Genomic DNA, 18,273 nt, shown 5'->3' with positions numbered 1-18,273 from the left:
AGGATCTCAAGATGGGGGGGGGAGGGGGAATGATGCGATTGTCGGCTCTGATTTCTGAGCGGCTGGGGTGGGCCGTACAGACCCCAGCCCGCCTGCCCCTGCAATCCTTGGCTCTTAAAAGCGCTGTTCAAAGGCTGCAAGGCCAAGGAGCAAAGGATTCCCGTCCTCACCAGGCATTTCAGCAAATGATTGGTGGATGGCTGGGGGCAGGTGGGCCGGGCGAGAGGTCTGTGGGGCGTGCTGCGGAGGGAGCCGGCTGGTACACTGCTCCTTTAAGGAGTGGAAGGGAAAGAGCTGGTCTGACTCTAGACTGTGAACCAGGAAGTGGAAAATGCTGGGCCGCCCCTAGCAGAGCGGGAGCTGCCGCAGAGCGGGAGCTGGAGCCGATTTCACTGCCAAGGCCCCGGTAGGGGGAAATCGATCAACCCCCTGGCGGCTGCCCCCAGCCGGCTGCAGCTTCTCTCTGGTACCTCCCTGCAGGGTTGAACAGGGGAGCTTCAGGCGGGACAGCGCAGGCTGCTAAAGCCAGAGGCAGGGGCCTGATTTTCAGAGCCAGGGGTACCCAGCGCCTTAGGGAACCAGGCTCTTCGGTGCCGGAGCCGAACTCTGGCTTTAGAGCCGCAGTCGCACCGGATTGACCGTCCTGGCCGGAGATCTCCCTCTGGGGCATGGTCCGGGCTAGGGTGTGGACGGTGCTGGCGGACGTGTGCGAACAGGCCCGCATAGACAAGGGAATGTCCCTTGCCTGAGCGTAAGACGGGTCAAGAAGGCAACGCGTGGCTGTCCACACACCTTAGCTGACCTCTGTCACATCCTAGCCTAGACAAGGCCGGGGGGGGGCCCTCTGGTTCCGGTTCCATTTTGCAACCTTGGGGGTGGGGGATAAAACCGGGCATGATCTATTTTTTAATGGTGACCGTCACATCTCCCGGGGGTACCGGGCCGTGTCCCACCCCGGCCATCTCTCTGGTGTTACGCAAGGTGAAGTGGGGTGACTGTGTGGCTGGAGCGCAGAAGGACAATGTCTCGGCAGGACAGCCCCCGTCTCCCTGTTCCGTTTGTGAGGTTAGCATCCAGGGCAGGGGAGCTGTGGTATCCACGCCTATGGGCCATGCACCAGCCTAGAGAGCTGTGAGTTTAAAGGCTTTGCTGGGGCTTGGGAGCCTCCCACCCTGAAGCTATTCACAGCACAAAACATGCTGGGGGCCACATTTCCCCTCATGTCTCCTGTGTGCGCAAGAGCAGCGGGGTCTAGTGGGTGGAACCCGGCAGAGTTGGCTTTGAGTGCCCTGGGGTCTATGCTCGACTCTACCACAGATTCTCCGTATGACCTTGAGCTAGTCGCCGCCCTGCTCAGTGCCTCAGTTTCCCCCCTGTAAGAAGGGGAGGGATAACCATACTGGTCCACCTTTGTGAAGCCCTTGGAGCTTTCTGCTGAGAGATGGATTATTACAATCCTGCAAGCAATATATTTGTAGATCTTGTGGGTGCATTTCGGCAGTCTGATTTTTTAAAAACAAAACACTTGGTCCCAAATGTGACCCTCACGATGGAATATTTATGTTATTCAGGTGGTACAAGCAGTGCTGCATTAGATGTTCCCCATGGCATGTTTGCAACGTGAAGGCTGCCTTTAGCCTCCAATAACAGCCCTGCTTGACACTGGGTACATGCCCAGCAGCTCCCCGCTCCTACCTCCGAACCCGTGTGGAAAACAACTGTCCTGATGATCTGCCCAGGGGTCTGTGGAGTTCCCTGCCTGCTGTAGCAGAGTGGGCCAGGCACCCGCTAGGGCATATCTCTTCAGCACTATCTTGGGGGGTAGCTGAGGGGAAGGGGGTGAGCTGCTGCTGCTCCTCTCCATTGTGTCGTGGCTACAGGAAGTCACTGAAGCAAACGTGCAGCTGGAGTTTTAAAAGGGGCTGCTTGATTGTATGACCAATAACCCTTATGGGACCTAGGGGAAGGCTCATCCAGGCAGGGCTTCAGGGCAGAAGCCCAGCTGCAGCAGAGCAGGAAGGAATTCCCCATTATGCCATAGGCTGAGTGCACCACGCGATGTTTTCACTCTGATCTGAAGCTTTTCTTGCAGGTGGGATATCTTACAAGGCAGACCAATGGTCTCATCTGTCTCCTGGGATAAGTTACTATCTCATCTGGCACATGGAAGGAGACAGGATGCTGTACAAGCAGGACTAATGAGTGGATCCACTATGGCAGGAGATGTGGTACTGGGCTAGACAACCCAGAGGTCTGATCTGGGTCTGGCAGGATGCTGGGTGCACCATATTAGCTGCACCATTCATCTACCTATGCAGCCCTTTTATGGCCTGAACTAATACACGGCAAATCCTATTTTCCCATCACCGCTCCTGGCTGCGCCTGGGGTTGTGTTGCGTCTCTGGGGGGCCTTTGCACGTGTCCCCCCCACTTTCAATGTGTCCTTTGCAGTGCCGGTGAGATGGAAGCCCCCTCAGCTCCCTGGCTGCAGAGGTTCGACAAGCCTTCCTGTCTCCTCCTCCACACGCTGACGTCTGGGCCAGGCGGGGCGCTGGCTGCCTTCCGCGCCCTCCAGTGCATCCAGTGCCACGATGAGCCGGGGCAGGCGTTCCACTGGCAGATCTTCACAGAGACCTTGTGCGCGGAGGAGCCCGTGCTGCAGGGGCCTGAAAGGACCCTCACCTTGTGAGTCACTTACGGTGTCTGTTTAGACCGCTTGCTGTAGCTTCTCCTCCCTCCACCAGTTGTTCCGGCTCTTTAGGGGCCCAGTCCTGCAAGGTGCCAATTGCCTTTAGCTCCCGTTAACGGCAGTGGGAGATGAGGCAGCTCAGCATTGTACAGGACCGGGCCTGGCATGCCACACCGCTTGCTCGTTTACTGGACTGGGAGCGTGAGTGGGGAGAGATGGCAGGCGTGGCCCGGGGTGCGCAGAAGAGCCGTGGACTTGTCTGTGTATTAAAAATGCTCTGCACACACACACGTATGCGCACAACTAACCGCCGCAGCGCCTGCGGGCCGGGGGCATGTAGATGGGCGGGTTGTTTCTCTGTTTCACCTGGGGAGAGGTGAGGCAGACCGGCAGAAAGTGCCCATTTCCAGAGCGGGGCCGTCGTGTGCTCGGACTGCTAGAGGACAGGCTGCTGCCTGCACAGGGGATCTTCCGGCTCGAGTGGGCCCAGACCGAAACCCCAGCTCCCGACGCCTCCCAAACTGGGGGGAGTTCAGATCCACATCCTTTTTTCTCTAAACGCTGTATCTGTCCCTGTCGGACTCCAGGGCAGCCCCTCCTCTTCCCTCCACACATGGTGAGTTAGGACTTCCAGAGGCAGCACCCAGCATCCTGGAGTGGATCTAGATCTACGATCGAATTGCTTTCATTCCTCCTTTTTTTTTCCCTTCTGCCCCTGCTTAGGAGGCCAATACTGCTGCTGCTTCCCGTGCTGTGCCAGAGAAACCTCTTCACCCTGTTGCACATGGTCCAGTCCAGCATGCCAAAGGACTGCCTCAGCCAGCTGCTTCAGGCCACCAGAAAAGATCCCAGCCCAGACCTCTGGGTGCAGGCCCTGGGGGATCTACTTCAGAGGGGGCTGAGAGAAGAGAGGAGCTGTTTGACCCCAGGTCCGCTGACAGACGTGTGCCGGCAAGAGCTTAAAAGCCTGTGCCAGCTGATCGTAGGTGGCACTCAAAGCAAACTGGACTTGGAAAGGAAACCGGGCTGCTTCATCCAGGAGCATCCAGGCCCTGAACTCTGGCCTGCTGGGGAGGCAGCCGTCTCTGCGTCTCAGCTTAGGAAACGCAAGGAAGCAGCTGAGGAAAGTCTGAGCCCCGAGGGAGAAAGGAAAAGGTCCCGGTTGGACGAGGATGGGTTAGGCCTGGAACCTCTGGCAGGATGCGCCTTTCTGAAAGGGGCTGGTGCTACGGAGGATGAAATCGCTGTGGAAGCATCTGGACATGAGTCCGTTCAGAGCGAAACCAGGGGGGCCAGTGAAAATGCCCAGCAGGACGCAGTCGTGGAGACCAGAGAGGCCAGGCAGGACTCCCAGCGGGACATGGCAGCAAAAGTCCATGATTTTCTGCAGGTACCAGCTCGCGTTTCAGTTCCTTCTATTTAGTCGGTTGCTTTCTAGGTGGGTTGTCTCAGTGTAAGCACGGACACAGAACCCAGCCTTTCCAATCTCCAAAGCAATATGGCCAGCACAGTTCCCCATTCTCTCCTCTCCACACCTTGCCTGATGATTCTATATCCCCTGCCCAGTAAAAAGAAACACTGAAGAGCTGGAATTTGCACTGTATCAGAAAGGTTGCCAAAATTGGGGTTCATGGAGCAACACAGACAGGAGTGGGGCTGGGAGCCGAGAGTCTGCTCTCTGGGAATAGAGAGTGTAGGTGTGAAGGGATTATCTTGTAACTCCAGTTTCTTAGCCATTTTTAGCAGCTGGCTCTCTTTCCAGAGGTAGCTGCCACTAATGGTTGCCTTTAAGTGGAATAACAATTACCATTTATATACCTCTTCTCATTCACACATCCCAAAGGGCTTTGCTGACTGATTGCAAACTACATGCGGTGTTTTTAGGGGTCCTGTTGCCCGCTATCAAAATGCAGCTGCTTCTGGGGTGAAGCAGAGCAGCTCTTTAACAGCAGACAGCAACATAACACAACAGTTCAAAACAGGAGAGTGAAGGACATGGCCCAGAAAACTGAGATTTGATTCTCTGTCTTCCCATGTCCCGTCCCAGAAACTAAAGGGACAGTGAGATGGGATTGGGAATTGTCTGGGTGGCTTCAGGAATTTAGCCTCCCTCTCGGTGGTTTTGTTCTTTCTAGGCTTTAACTCATTTTTAAATGTTTTTCCCAGACGCACGTGGCTAGACTTAAGATGCTGCTAGAGATGGAGTCAGATGTAAGTATTTGCGTCTGCATTTCCACTAGAAGCACTTGGTCTAAACCAGCTTACCTCAGGGCCTCCTGAAAGGGAATGAATTTGATCCAAGGAGGTGGGCTTTGTAGAAAGAGGTGGAGGGTGGTGACCTGTACTGGGAAAAGGACAGTCCTGCTGCTATGTCCTCCAGGTTCACACACCAACAAACAAACAGGGCTACCTATTTGTTATCATGGCACAGTTGATACAACACCAGTGCAGATCACTGATCCAGCTGAGGGGCTTTCCCTTCCCTGAGAGGGGCTGGGGCTGGGTGCTCAGAGCAGGGCATTATCCCCACTATACGGCTGGGGAAACTGAGGCGCAAAAAGACTTGCTCAGGGTTACGCAGCGAGTCAGTGGCAGAGGTGAGAACAGAAGCTGGGAGTGAAGGCGTCCAATCCTGCGTTGTAACCACTAGGCTATTTTGCCTCTCAATAATATCCTTCTGAGGACCAAAACGTGTCTTCCTCCCTGGCCATGGTTACCAGATTAACCGCTGAAGCCTGAGAATTGATTCCCTTTGTGACTTTTCATCCCGGCTGATGTCACTGCAGATGCTGCTCTTATTCTTATGTGTGAACTGGATGATTTGTTAGCTCATGGCTTTGCTGTGCCCTGAACTTTGGACCTGGGTCTGTCCAAACTTGTGTGTCCTTTGAAACCAACTGGGGGAACTGGGCCAGAACCTGTTATCCTAATGTTTGATCTCCTGTGTCTCTTTAGCAAACCGACGGGACTGCCCCTCCTGAACTGCAGATCCTGAATGAATGCAGCCCTGGCCAGGTGAGCGGGCAATGGTAACTTGATGAGCGATGCTGGTCACAGCCTGTATAAAAATCATCCCCAGGGAACCGGCCTCTAATCCCGCTCCTCATTCTTCAGGGGTTAGGAAATGTCCCGCTGCTGTCCGTAACGCTTGTATGGCCTTTCTTCCAGCTGGAAGGACTGTGCTCGTTACTCCAGCTCTTGGAGCGCCCCGAACGCACCCTGGTGCAGTTCTGCACCTGGCTGCTGGCTCTCGTGCCCGAGATCAGCTACACTAAGGCAGCAATCCTGACAGAGCAACTCTTCCTGCAGCGGGTATGTATTGATGGCGGGTGCTGAGCTGGCAGAAGGCCCCCGTAGACTCTGTCCTCCAGGATCCAGTCTCCCATTTGATATACACAGAGAAGGGGTTGTATATTGCGTTTCAGGCTGGTAAAATCTTGGAGGCTGAAGCCCCAACTGCCTCCGCAGGACAGGTACAGCACTGAGCGGTGACAGGGTACTCTTCCCCCTCTGGTTCCGACAACATTTTTTGACTGCCGCGGCACACTGAGTGGATGTTTTCAGAGCACTCTCCATGCTGACGCCAAGATCTTTCTTGAGCCGTAACAGCTAATTTAGCCCCCATCATTTTGCCTGTGTGGCTGGGATGCTGTTTTCCAGAGCGCGTTACTTTGCACTTCTCAACATTGAATCGCTTTTGCCATTTTGTCGCTCAGCCGCCCAGTTTTGCGAGATCCCTTTGCAGTCAGCTTTGGACGTAACTCTCATGGGGGCAGGTGACATGGTTGGAAGAGGGAATGGTGCCTCCGGGGCGTCAAGCGCGGACCCGACATCACTGCAGTTAGGACTAGCTGGGTGTTGCTCTGCGAGCTGTCTGGCTGCCGGCAGTGCCAAAGGACCTGAGCAGCAGAGAAAGGGAGCTCAGCCTGGCTGGAGCAGGGTCTCTGTCCCCCCGACTGGAGAGCGGAGCAAAACAGCATGGAACGGGTTGGTTCCTCCTTAGCTCTCTTCCCCTTCAGCTGAGGAGACTGTGCCATTTCTAAATGGTATGCACTAGACTTAATAATATTCCCCCCGTAGCCCTCTTAAACAACCGGGCTTCGCTGACCCCTGCAGGGATGGAAATGGTCCAGGCGCCAGGGCCTGCATTTCCATGCTAAGCGGTCCTACTTCTGCATGCCTCTTCCATACCCTAGGTTCTCTCGCTGACCCAGCCGGCCTCCCGTCATCTCATGGCTGCACTGACCTCGTTCTGCTCCAAGTATGCTCGCCCAGTCTGCTGTGCCTTGATCGCTCCAGCCCTACGGGCCCCAGGAGCAGGTGAGCTTGTAGCCGTGCTGTCCTATGGGAAGCAGGGCCTCTCTGAGGCTAGATACATGTGCCATGCAGCCGACTTGCCCCCGCTGTAATGTAGAGCTGTGTTACCTGATCTCTCGGTCACCGGCCGTTGTCTTCATGGTTGGAGACCACAGACCTGCTCCTGTTTGCCATCTCTGTTGAAAGTGGCCTGCTAAGTCACGAGGAGTCAGGGCTCCCTAAAGCCTGGGAAAGCCTTGTAAAGCACTGAAGGGTAAAACCTCCCCCGTGCGACAGGCGCGGTGCCTTCTGGAGCGAACGAAGCGGCCCGGTTGTGAGTGGTTGATGGCGGCTCAGTGTAAACGAACGCCTGAGAACTCCTGATCCAGACAGAGTGGGAGAGGGAGCTCCCGCCCCAGAATGTTAGCTCTTCGGGGAGGGTCATGTGGAAACCTAGCAAGTGGAAATGTAAAGTAAGAGCCATCCTGGTCTAAGCAGCTGTGCCAATGTACTTCAGGCAGGTTGGCCCCTAGACACGAGCGTGGAGGGCACTCTATTTACAAATGCCTCAGATCAACACTATAGCCAGGCCTCCCTCTATTGCATTGCAAAGGACAAAGCTGGCCTCCAAGGGCCCATCTCTGCCCTGATGTAAGGTGGCACTACTCCAACGTGAGAGGAGCAATGCCCACCGACACCAGGCCCCGAGTGGCGTGTCTGGAAGGAGACAGAATGGACCCTCCATGGACTCTTGGGATGCGAGACTTTCTCTGACAGCGGCTGGTATCAGTTATTCCCTCCATGTGTCCATGACTCCCTTTGCCCTGCAGCAGGTCGAGGAGCCAGGGCTGTGAGGGCATGTGCAGCGAGTGGGGGTGGAGTTGGCTCCCTGACAGTGGGGGCAGGAGGACGGCACCTCTCCCAGGCGGGGCTGGGGTGTGACAGCTCGTGGCAAACGCTGCCATCTCGTCGTTGCAGGCCCCGAGCGGACGAAGCTAGTGTGCGAGCTGATCGAGGACTGCCTGGAGCCAGAGTATGTGAGGCTGGTGTTCAGGTAAATGCTTACGGAAGGGGAGGCGTTTCCACCCACTCTTGTGTCCGCTCACATGGGAACGACTGGTGTGTGGCATCGCCCGCTGGTTCATACAGGCACTTCTCCCGCACTACAGGCTGAGGGCCAGGTACCAGGCACTGGATCCACACAATCCACCCCCATTGCACAGCTGGGCATTGAGAGGCCAGCACCAGGGCTATATACCTTGGAGAATTCTGTGAGGGCAGAGGCGGGCAGCTGGCACCGATCTATTCCGAACAACGCCCACAGTTCACCCGGGTCTCTTTCTCAGGCATAGACGACACTAGAAAGGGTTTGCTGGTATAGCTAGTCCAGCAACCGCCCCAGTGCAGATGCAGCTTCTACTGGCAAGAGAATTCTCTTATCGGTACCGCTTATACCAGCTCTTCTAACAAAGTAAAAGGTAAAACTGTCTGCACTGGGGCCTTTTGCTGGTATAAATGTGTCACAGGTTCTCACACCCCTACCCAACAGTATTATACCGGCACCAGTTTCTAATGTAGCCATGGCTTTATTCTCCTTCCCAGCCAGGTCCTGGAGATGTCTTGGTCAGAGGAGCTCATCACTGTCGTGCATACATTGCTGGGAAGGCAGGTGAGCAGACGCATTCTTTCCTGATTTATTTAAACGACCCTTTTGAAATACTCGTGTGAATTTAGTAGCGGTGAAAGGTGGCGGCCTGGAGGTCGGAGTTCTCTCTCTTCCCAGAGCAGGGCTCCATCTCGATCCAAGCCACCGCAGTTATTATTCACTGCCCATGCTATCGTCTCTAGGCGGTGTGGGTTGAGATGGAGCATCGCGTGCTGGGACCGGTAGTCTTGAGGGTCAGCACCTCCATATTACAGGTGAGGGCAGCTGCAGTCTGTGTCCCTCCTGCGCTGCTTTCAGGCACCTGGCAATTTTCCAGCGTGACGTTTGGGTGTCCCTGATGTGAGTGGCTGCTGACTGCTCTTTGGTTCGATTTATCCAGAACCCTCCAGTGAGCAAGTCTGGGACACTTGGTGTCTGAGGTGGCCCTTGCTGTCTGTATTCTCCTTGCTCCATTTCCACGTCTCTCTTGCAGGTGGAGCTGCCTCCTCATCTCTTTAACCTCCTGGTCCTGAAACTGTGCCGGCTGGCCCAGGAGTTTGCGAAGTCAATGAATTATGCCAAGCTGATGATGGCTGTGCTGACCATGTACAGCAGCAATGTGAGTCCAGACGGGAAGCTGCAAGTCCCCGAGGGGTCTTCCTTTTATGTGCACGGGGCCAAGAGGAAATTGCATTGCATGAACACTAGCTTGGCTTAGGGTGTCCACTGTTCCAGCTCTTCAGTGAAAGGCATCTCAGTGTCAATACCCTTCAGTGGGATGTGATTTTATTCTTCACTTCCTGTCTTAAACGACTGTGCACCGCACATCTGGAATGCCTGAGTTCTGATCCCCCTGGGACTTGGGAAGAGTCACTTGAATCCTGATTTTCGAGAGAGACTGAGTACCCACAACTCAGCACCTCTGGAAAACCAGGCCAAAGGCCCAAAATAAATCACCGCTTCTGAACAATGGTCTCGGAGGTTTTAGCACCAGGTGTAGAACCACTAGATTGCCTGGAACCCCAGCAAGTAGACACATTCTGTCTGGCGTATTCGGTCTGGGCCTTTTGACTGAGAGCTTTAAAACTGAGCTCCTGCCTGCTCTCTGGGCATGGTAAGGACACTTTCAAACCCTGCTTCTGGTGGTTTGCCTTTTTTGGGAGCTCTGCGTCCGACACCGAGGGCCTGATTTTTCCGAGGCATCGAGCGTTTCTTGAACGGAAGGTGCTGCAGAAGAACTATGTCCCCACACAAATCAGTGGGTGCTGCAGGTGCGCAGTGCCTCTGGAAATCGGGCCCAGTACATCTCCAGCTGGGCTCTCATATTCAGGCTATTAACACAGGATAACACCTAGCTCAGTAGAACTCGGTTGTTGATGAGAAAGGAATCGAATAGCCTAAACCGTTTCTTTTCCCTCTTCCTTCACAGATTACACCTGCCCACTGGAGCCGTTTGTCTGGTGCTCTGGATCTCAACCACACCGCTCTCCAGAAATCTCTACAGGTGGCACTGAAACAAATGGCTCCAAGGTGAAAAAGCGAGTCAGTCCCCAATATTTCACGGGGATGGGAGAGCCTCAGGGTCATCTAGAACAAGGAACACCACAGGCCACTCAGCAAGAAGACAGTTCTGTGCTTTGGTGTTCCTAGTGTCTATGTAATGGAAACTGGTGTCGATACCCTGAGATGCCGACACACACGGGAATTGAAACTGCACTGACGTCTTGCTTTAGCTATTACTCTATGTGTAAGTTTCCCTGCCCTTAGCGTTGTCTGATTCTTTCTTTCTTTCTTCTTCGCAGGTGAAGTTGCTCAGGCACAAGAGCGAGCCATCCGAATGGAACGGAGTGGTACAAATGACTGCCTTCTTGGACCCCAGCCCCCATGGGTCTGTGAGGCTTGAAGAGGACCTTCGTAACGCCAATGACTATGGCGAGCTCCTTCTGGCACAGGAGGAGGAGGAGAGCTTCCAGAGCTGTAGTTATAGCCAGCGTCATGGAGACTCAGAGAACAGGTCACGCAAAGTAATATCAGACGGGGGCCAGCAGAATACGATTGAAAGAGAGACGTTTGTTGAGTGACTCTAACAGGCAAACCTGGCTACTCCTTCACCTAAAGATTCTGTGTATGGAAAATCCTAAAGCTAAAGAAGAACTAAAATTCTCCGGGAATTTCCAGTGTAACTCCCCTTATTAATACCCCTCCTGTCCCAGCCATTGCTGCGTTCCCACTTGGACTGTTTCATGCATAAAAAGCCTTCTCATATGATGGCCTTACTCTGTATCTTTGGATCTCCCAAGATTGAGGGTTTTCCTGGCTAAGCTAGCTGACAGTTGAATGAACTAGCTCTCTGTAGACCTAGTGAAACTAGTTTGGTCCAGCCGGACTGCTCAGCCTTTTTACTTTCCCTTCCTGTGGCTGCCTCCACATTCTCTCTGGAAGTGCCAAAATATCAGATGAGGCCGGATTATGAGCAAGTGGCACTAAAAAGCCTCTTCTCATGGAGCCCAGTTTTGAAGGCAGGTGGTTATGATAAACACCTCAGAGATCACAAGCGTATGTGACCTCGAGCTGTTATTGGTTATCCCATAAATACGGTTTATAAGGTGAGCCCTTTACATCTGCTCCTCTTCCTTTCTCCATAGGAATGAAATGCTTGTAGGGAGGCCTGCACATTGGGTTCTGAAGTATCCGTTCCCCTACTGTCCCGAGAAGAGGGCTTTATTTTCTGATATCTCAATAAAGGAGACAGCTTGCCTTTGTGTATCGTCAGGATTCAGCCTTGTCCGTTGTGCTCATCACTTTGGGTGCATTAACTTCCCAATGGCCATCAAGTGCTCCCTGAACCATTTGTACTCACCGTGTCAGTCTAAAACCTGAAGGACAATGCATTTGTATTCTTTCTACATGGGTGTATTGCCTTTTTTTCCTTTGTCAATGCAGTACAATAAAATAGATCATTTAATAACGCACACGCATTCCTGAGACCGTTCCCTCTGTGTGATACCTCTGGGCCTGAGCCTGCCTCAGCCTGATGAATCATGCCTGAACTGGAGAGCAGGATGGGTCACATGCAGAGGCAAGTACTTGCAGGTCTTGTGACAGGCCCCATGCCGTTCAGCCAGTCTGCAAGTGGCGACCCACCCAGGTGATCCCAAGGCAAGTATATAGGCACCTCAGGGAAGCAGTCTCTTCAGTCTGCTCAGTGTTACTGCCTGGCCGGGAGCATCTGGGAAAAGACCTGAAGAAGAGCTGTGCGTAGCTTGAAAGCTTGTCTTTCTCACCAACAGAAGTTGGTTCAATAAAAGATACTACTTCACCCACCTTGTCTCTCTAATACCATGGGACTGACATGGCTATGTTAATCCTGCAGCCAGCAGTGGATGACTGTAATTTTGTCCATCAGCTGACTTTGTATTCTGCCAGAGGACAGGACAGGGTTGAGTTAATAAATTTAGTCTTGAGACTCCTGGTCACCATGCAGTGTGGTGTGAAGCTGGAATCACATCATGTAGCAATAGCTGTGAGAGTGCAAAATCACAGAGCAGCTCAGTTCCTCTCTGCAGAGGACATGAGGGGAAACATTCCTGTGGGTCTTAGGTTTTGTTAAGCCTTTTCTCACAAAACACACACATTCTGACTTGGTGCTGTCCCTTTAATGCTGCATTTCACGTAGGCACAGAATGCATGTAAGTGCACCTGCTGTCTACACTCCTAAACCTTTTGATGTCAAATTCCTAGTATTGCACATGTCACAGAAATGGCCCTACCAGTTTACACCACCACCTTTAGCTACAAGGCATACACACTGTTGAAGTTCAGGCCTGTAAAAAGTGAACTTAGCTCTGAGAAAGAAGCTGGGCGAGAAATACGTTAATCAGTCCCCAAGTGGCCTGATCTGTGGACTGAGAATTCAGTTCCCTGGTACGAGTTCAAGTGTTGGTCTGAAGAGATCTGGCTTTGAGATCAGCCTGGGGTGAGAGAGACCACTCTGGAATTTGTCTGCTCAGCTAGGCAGTGTGTTTAAACCAGGGGGTCCCAACCTTTTTGGCTCAAGGGCCACAGCTAATAATTTTACAACCCTGAAGGGCCACCCGTCTCCACCAGCAGCACCTCCCCGCCTTACTGCAGCCAGCCAGAAGGAGTTGAGTGAGGAGGCAGCCCCTCCTCCCGTCCTCCTGGCTGCAGCAGGGAAACTGCATATGTCCTGTAGCCCCGTGTGCTCCACCTGGGGCCCTAAGCAGTGGCTCCCTTCTGCAGCCAGGGAGATGGGAGATCTGTGCTCCCCTCCCCCTGGCTCCAGCAGGGACCCCAGCGCCTAGGGACCTAGGCAGTGTGCTTTGCCCAGCTCCCTGCTACAGCCAGGGAGAGGGAAGTGCTGATCTCCCATCCCCTTGTCTGCAGCAAGGAGCCTGCACCGGCCTTTTAGCCCTGCAGAATCGTGCTGTGCCTAGGTCCTTAGGCAGCTGCTCCCTCCTGTGGCATAAGCCGCCGCCACTGTTTCTCCTTTTTTTTCCTGATTACCACTCAACTAATTAACTTTAGGAACGAACAATTAAGACAGGACCAGTGGTACTTGACCTGACTCGACTGGTACTGGGGAAAAAAAGGTTGAGAGCCGCTGATCTATACAGTACAAGCTCATTAATTAGTTTGCTCCGTCATGCGATGTGGGGAAGGCATAAACCCGCCTTTATAACTGAGCTGAGATATTCTAACCACTTCCACCAAGACAGTGTTTTAGTTAAAAATTATAAAACAGATTTATTAACTACAGCAAAATAGATAAGTGATTATAAGCGGTAAGCGTAACGAAACCAGAAATAATTATCAAAGAAATAAAAAATAAGTTCGTAGTCTACATGCTGTAATATTGAACAGGATGTGTATCAGCACTATCTCACCCACGCTGATGATATAACCAGGCTTACAGTTCCTTGTTAGACAGACAACATCTGCCTTGTAGCCTGGGTCCCCCCAGTTAAAAAATCCTTTGTCTTTCAGGCGTTTCTTTAGGTGTTGAACTCTGAGAGAGTGAAGATGTGATGACGTCACTTCTCCTTTTTATAGCTTTTCCCAGCTTGGGAAAGATTTAGACATGTGACATGGGGAGCGGGGTTGTGCCCCATTAGTTAAGCAAGGTCCATTGTGTACATGCTTCCTCTGTGCCGTCTGCAGAGATGGGGGTTGGGAGAGTGGCTTTCCCCTTGATGGGCTGTTAGCACGCCCGGCCAATCAAGGTCACTAACATATACATACTTTATGCTTTAGCGTGTCATCACTTAGCTAGGCTAAAGGTCCCGAACATATGTATGCTAATGTGCCTTAGTTCAACATGCAGAATGTGACTTGTAGGGGCCTTGCGTTATGGCCAGAAACACTCTAACAAAATCTATAAACCTATTATAATAAAGCAAACACTCAGACCCATAAGAAATTATATATAAGCAAGCAGGCTAGCCCTATGGGCTTCACCTAGCAATGTTCTCACACACATACTGCATAGACACCCATGCTGGGAAGGAAAGGGTATTTGTAGGAGCTGCAAAGTTAGGTGGCAGAAGCAGGATGGGTTTATTTTCAGCGCTAAGGATCCTGGGGCTCTTGGGGTCAGGGTGTCCCGCTTTCTCCTTGTCCCAGCTGCAGCAATCTGTAGGATGTCTGATGTTCTAGGGCATCATCTCCTGAAGTGGATCATCAAGTCAAATACACTAGTGTTACGAAGCCACAAACTCAGTGCTACGCCCTCAGCTTTGGCACAGTCTCTGGGAGAAGCCCTTCAGTGTGTCCAACCCCCTAGGGTCTCACTCTTCCTCCAGGGTAACACACGTGGCTTCACCACCTCCTTAGACTGCATCTCTGGCCCTTCCACACTCCTGCTTCACATTGCGAGCTCTGTTCAGGGAGGCCAAAGGAGCGAGATGCCTGGAAGAGTCTTGTACGCAAGTGTTTGCCGTGGCACTCAGACGGCATTGTCAAAACAGTCAGGTTCATTAGTCAGCTGGGACACAGCATAGGAAGGCCTTAGGTTATCACAGAGACCTGAAGGCCAAGGCAGAGCCTATTTTGGTTAATCCACCGTCCAGCCCAGCTACAGTGAGCCCCCGGGTTCAAGCTCTGTCTGTCTCTCAGTCTGACCTCCTTGGTCCCACGCCAGGTGAGAGCCCCAACTCCTTGCAACAGCCAACTCCTATCCCCCACCTCGCACTTCCCTAGTCTTTTGTTTTAGAGCTGGAGAATGTTGCCCAGCTTCCCTGCTGAGAGGCGGGGAGCTCCATCTCCCTCTGGATCCTTGGTTGCTAGGTGTCAATGGCCCGGTGACTGGCTTAGCTATTGTCTTCACAGATTTTCCATTGATATGGGAACTGCCTCAGCCAGTCTTTTTCCAATGACCCAGTTAGTCTCAGGCCTTATCCACACATAAAACAGGGCAGTGTAGACACTACCTATGCCAAAGAGAGAGTTTCTCCCATCCGTGTAGGTACTCTACCTCCCCAATAGCCAGTAGCTAGGTCATCGGAAGAATTCTTCTGTAAACCTAGCACTGTCCATAAGGGGCCTGAGGTTGACTTAACTATGCCGCTCAGGGGTGTGGATTTTGCACACCCCAAGCCATGTAGTTATGTCAACCTAATTTTCTAGTGTAGACCAGGCCTCAGAAAGCCAGGTGATATTCATACTTAGTCTCTTGGCCAGCCCCGAGCGCACTCCTTTTCCACTCATTGGGTAACAATGCAGCCTCTAGGGGAAACTGAGGCTCACACAGACTTCATAAAAATATTACAGACCATTTCCACTTCATCACAACTACATCTTAATATGTAAGCTTGTAAAAGTCTGATAGCCCTGTGTGCGTCTGAGGGCCTCTGTGGAATTGGTGGTCGTAGTTAGGGGCAGAGTTCTGATCATTGACCCATATCCTTCCTGTATGGGATTGGGTGACAGATGGTGGCCCTATCCATGTGGATTTAAGCAGCTGTTCTGCATATCGTGTTTAGGAAAATCCACCATTGGGAATTTCCTCCTTAAACCCTCAATTGCCCACTGCTTACAGTGCAGACAGCTGAAATAGACAATGCCTGCTGGGTGGTACCTGTAAAACCCTTTAGTGCTGAGTGACCAAAGCTGCTAATCTGTTCCCAGTTGACTGGGGAGAAGGGGAGAGGGGGCCTGAAGAAGACACAGTCTGTTTTATTTATTTAAAAATACAAGATGTAAAACAACTATTGCTCATGTGCAGTGTCGTGAGGGATAACTTGATCATTTTACTGTTTTTAGACAATCCTCCTAATGTTCCTCTAACATGCCTTGTTGCAGCCAGTTTTTCAGCTTAAAAACTTACCAAATCATACAAGCTGAAGGAACCACTTCCCTTGTGACTCCTGAGCACATAAAATAGTTTTGGCCTTGAACTGGTACTGCAATGCTTCTAAATTTGTTTGCAATCATAAGAGGGAAAAGAATGCGGCTATTTAAAAAGCAAAAGATATTTGAAACTCTGTCTTTACTCCCTTGAAAAGTCCCAAATTCAGTATATCCTGTTTAACTTGCAATAGTTGATGAGGCAATATCCAAGAACACCTTTCCTGCCCTGCTTCAGGTAGGTGTGTCATCACACTGACTAGTAGGGGAGATGTAGAATCCTGAACAAAAGTACTGCTTAATCAATAGTGATTAAAATAGAAGTGTATGTGTCTGGGTACATTAATGTAGGCTATTAACCCATATTTAAAACTTGTTTATAAAAGCTAAACTCAGTATTCTCGTGATTTAGTATTATATGAACTTTTAATCCTCCAACATTACCACACACACTGATAGCTATGAAGTACATCCTGTTATTAAAGATGACTCCTAATGTTTAGGCTGCCTGTTTCCAGGTTTGACAGATGCTCTCGCTGTCTGAGAGATGTGAACCAGGTTAACTGTCACAGGTCACTCGGTAACATGCATCAAACTTTTTATGGTTCAGTTTTAACATGGCCAGTCTCCTCCACTGCTGCTGCTGTTTGCCTTCGTATGAATTGTTAGGTTGTTTTGTCTAAGGAAAAGTGCCTCTAATTAGAACATTTTAATCATTTGTTGAAATAAGGAAGTGCTTACGTGAGCTGTAAATTCTTGTTTGTCATGTCATGTCTCTGCAAACTGCACCACTCTGGCCTTATTGTCTAGGGCAGTGGTGGGGAACCTTTTTTATGTCAAGGGCCTGATGGTGGCCCTGGTGGCGGGGGAGAATTCGGCGGTGGCGCGGTTTCGCGGCGGCGGCGGGGTTCCGTGGGGGGCGGGGGGCAGTGCCCGCCGCCGAAGTCCCCCCGCCGCTGAAAAGGGGCAAACGGAGGCAGGGTTTCGGCCCGCCGTCAGGTCCAGACCAAATGATTTCGCGGGCCTTATACGGCCCGCTGCGGGCCGGACCAAATCATTTCGCGGGCCGTACGTTCCCCACCCCTGGTCTAGGGAATCTTATCCTTTAGAGATCTCAGCCAGTGAATAAGCAGCCCAGTCCTCCTTTAGCACAAGCAAGGACTTCACTGAGGACGTTAACACAAGGCAATACCGGGCCCTGGAGGTGCTGCCATGATCTGGGTATAACACTCCTGTTGATATTTGCAGTGCATCATGGATGGTGAGTTTGGATATCCAAGGTGGACCCTGAGCATTCTGAGAAATTACAACATGCTGTGTGCTCTGGACCACAGAATTATTGTTGCTGGCTCTGATAAAGCAGCCAGTGCTTCAAAGTCAAGCATCCAGCCAACTGCCCAACTTAAATCCCTCATGGCTAGACCTCAGACAGTATTACATAAGAACGGCTGTACTGAGTCAGACCAATGGTCCATCTAGCCCAGTATCCTGCCTTCCGACAGTGGCCAATGCCAGGTGCTTCAGAGGGAATGAACAAAACAGGTGATTGTCAGGTGATCCGTCCCGTCGCCCATTCCCAGCTTCTGGCAGAGGCTGGGGACACTTCAGAGCATGGTTTTGCACCCCTGCCCATCCTGGCTAGTAGCTATCGATGGACCTATCCTCCAGGAACTGATCTATTTTTTTCTTGAACCCTGTTATAGTCATGGCCTTCACAACATCCTGCGGCAAGGAGTTCCACAGGTTGATTGTGCCTTGGATGAAGGAATACTGCCTTTAATTTGTTTTAAACCTGCTGCCTATTCATTTCATGGGGCGACCCCTAGTTCTTGTGTTAGGAGAAGGCGTAAAGAACACTTCCTTAGACACTTTCTCCACGCCAGCCATGATTTGATAGCCCTCTGTCCTATCCCCCCTTAGTCGCACTCTCTTTAATCTCTCCTCTTGCGGCAGCTGGTCCACACCCCTGGGCATCTGTGTCTCTTTTCCCACTCTGATGTATCTTTATTCAACCTCCCAGCAGCGGTGCAAAGACACTGCGCTGCCGATCTGGGGCACTGCGCGCCTTCCTGGGCCGGCCGGGTCTCAGCCTGCAGCCAGCCCCGCCCGTCATCAGTCTGGAGCGCAGCCAGCCGGCCGCGCGCATCGACCGGCCAAGGGTCACACTCTCATTGCCTCTCCCAAGATGGCGACAAGCCCCCTCCGCCTCTCCCAAAATGGCGTCCAATTGGGGGCCAACGTCCAGATCTCGCGAGAGCAGGCGCCTATTTATGACGCGAGA

General features: G+C 52.0%; 1 protein-coding gene across 5 annotated transcripts; it reads left to right on the top strand.

Annotated features, from left to right (window-relative positions):
• Window positions 1-366: 366 nt before the first annotated feature.
• Window positions 367-11,605, top strand: FANCE (FA complementation group E). Of its 5 annotated transcripts, none has more exons than XM_067531709.1 (12): window positions 367-466; window positions 2,452-2,685; window positions 3,413-4,079; window positions 4,856-4,900; window positions 5,645-5,704; window positions 5,858-6,001; window positions 6,886-7,009; window positions 7,964-8,039; window positions 8,588-8,654; window positions 9,124-9,249; window positions 10,060-10,160; window positions 10,433-11,605. In XM_067531709.1, exons 2-12 carry the CDS (start codon window positions 2,462-2,464, stop codon window positions 10,434-10,436), a joined length of 1,638 nt encoding a protein of 545 aa, XP_067387810.1. In that variant the 5' UTR covers window positions 367-466; window positions 2,452-2,461; the 3' UTR covers window positions 10,437-11,605. The 5 variants fall into 5 exon arrangements, 3 of the variants coding, with proteins under 3 accessions (XP_067387810.1, XP_067387809.1, XP_067387811.1); XR_010916906.1 differs by lacking the exon at window positions 367-466 and having other exon boundaries at window positions 857-2,685; window positions 10,433-10,755; window positions 11,276-11,605; XR_010916905.1 differs by lacking the exon at window positions 367-466 and having other exon boundaries at window positions 857-2,685; window positions 10,433-11,149; window positions 11,276-11,605.
• Window positions 11,606-18,273: the final 6,668 nt, after the last annotated feature.

This window comes from Emydura macquarii, unplaced genomic scaffold (genome assembly GCF_026122565.2).
Source record: "Emydura macquarii macquarii isolate MOO-44397 ecotype Brisbane River unplaced genomic scaffold, CSIRO-AGI_Emac_v2 contig_3220, whole genome shotgun sequence".
In the NCBI taxonomy this organism is placed as follows: Eukaryota; Metazoa; Chordata; order Testudines; family Chelidae; genus Emydura; species Emydura macquarii.
The sequence above is the reverse complement of the archived record's forward strand: the minus strand, read 5'-3'. Positions and strand labels throughout refer to the sequence as shown.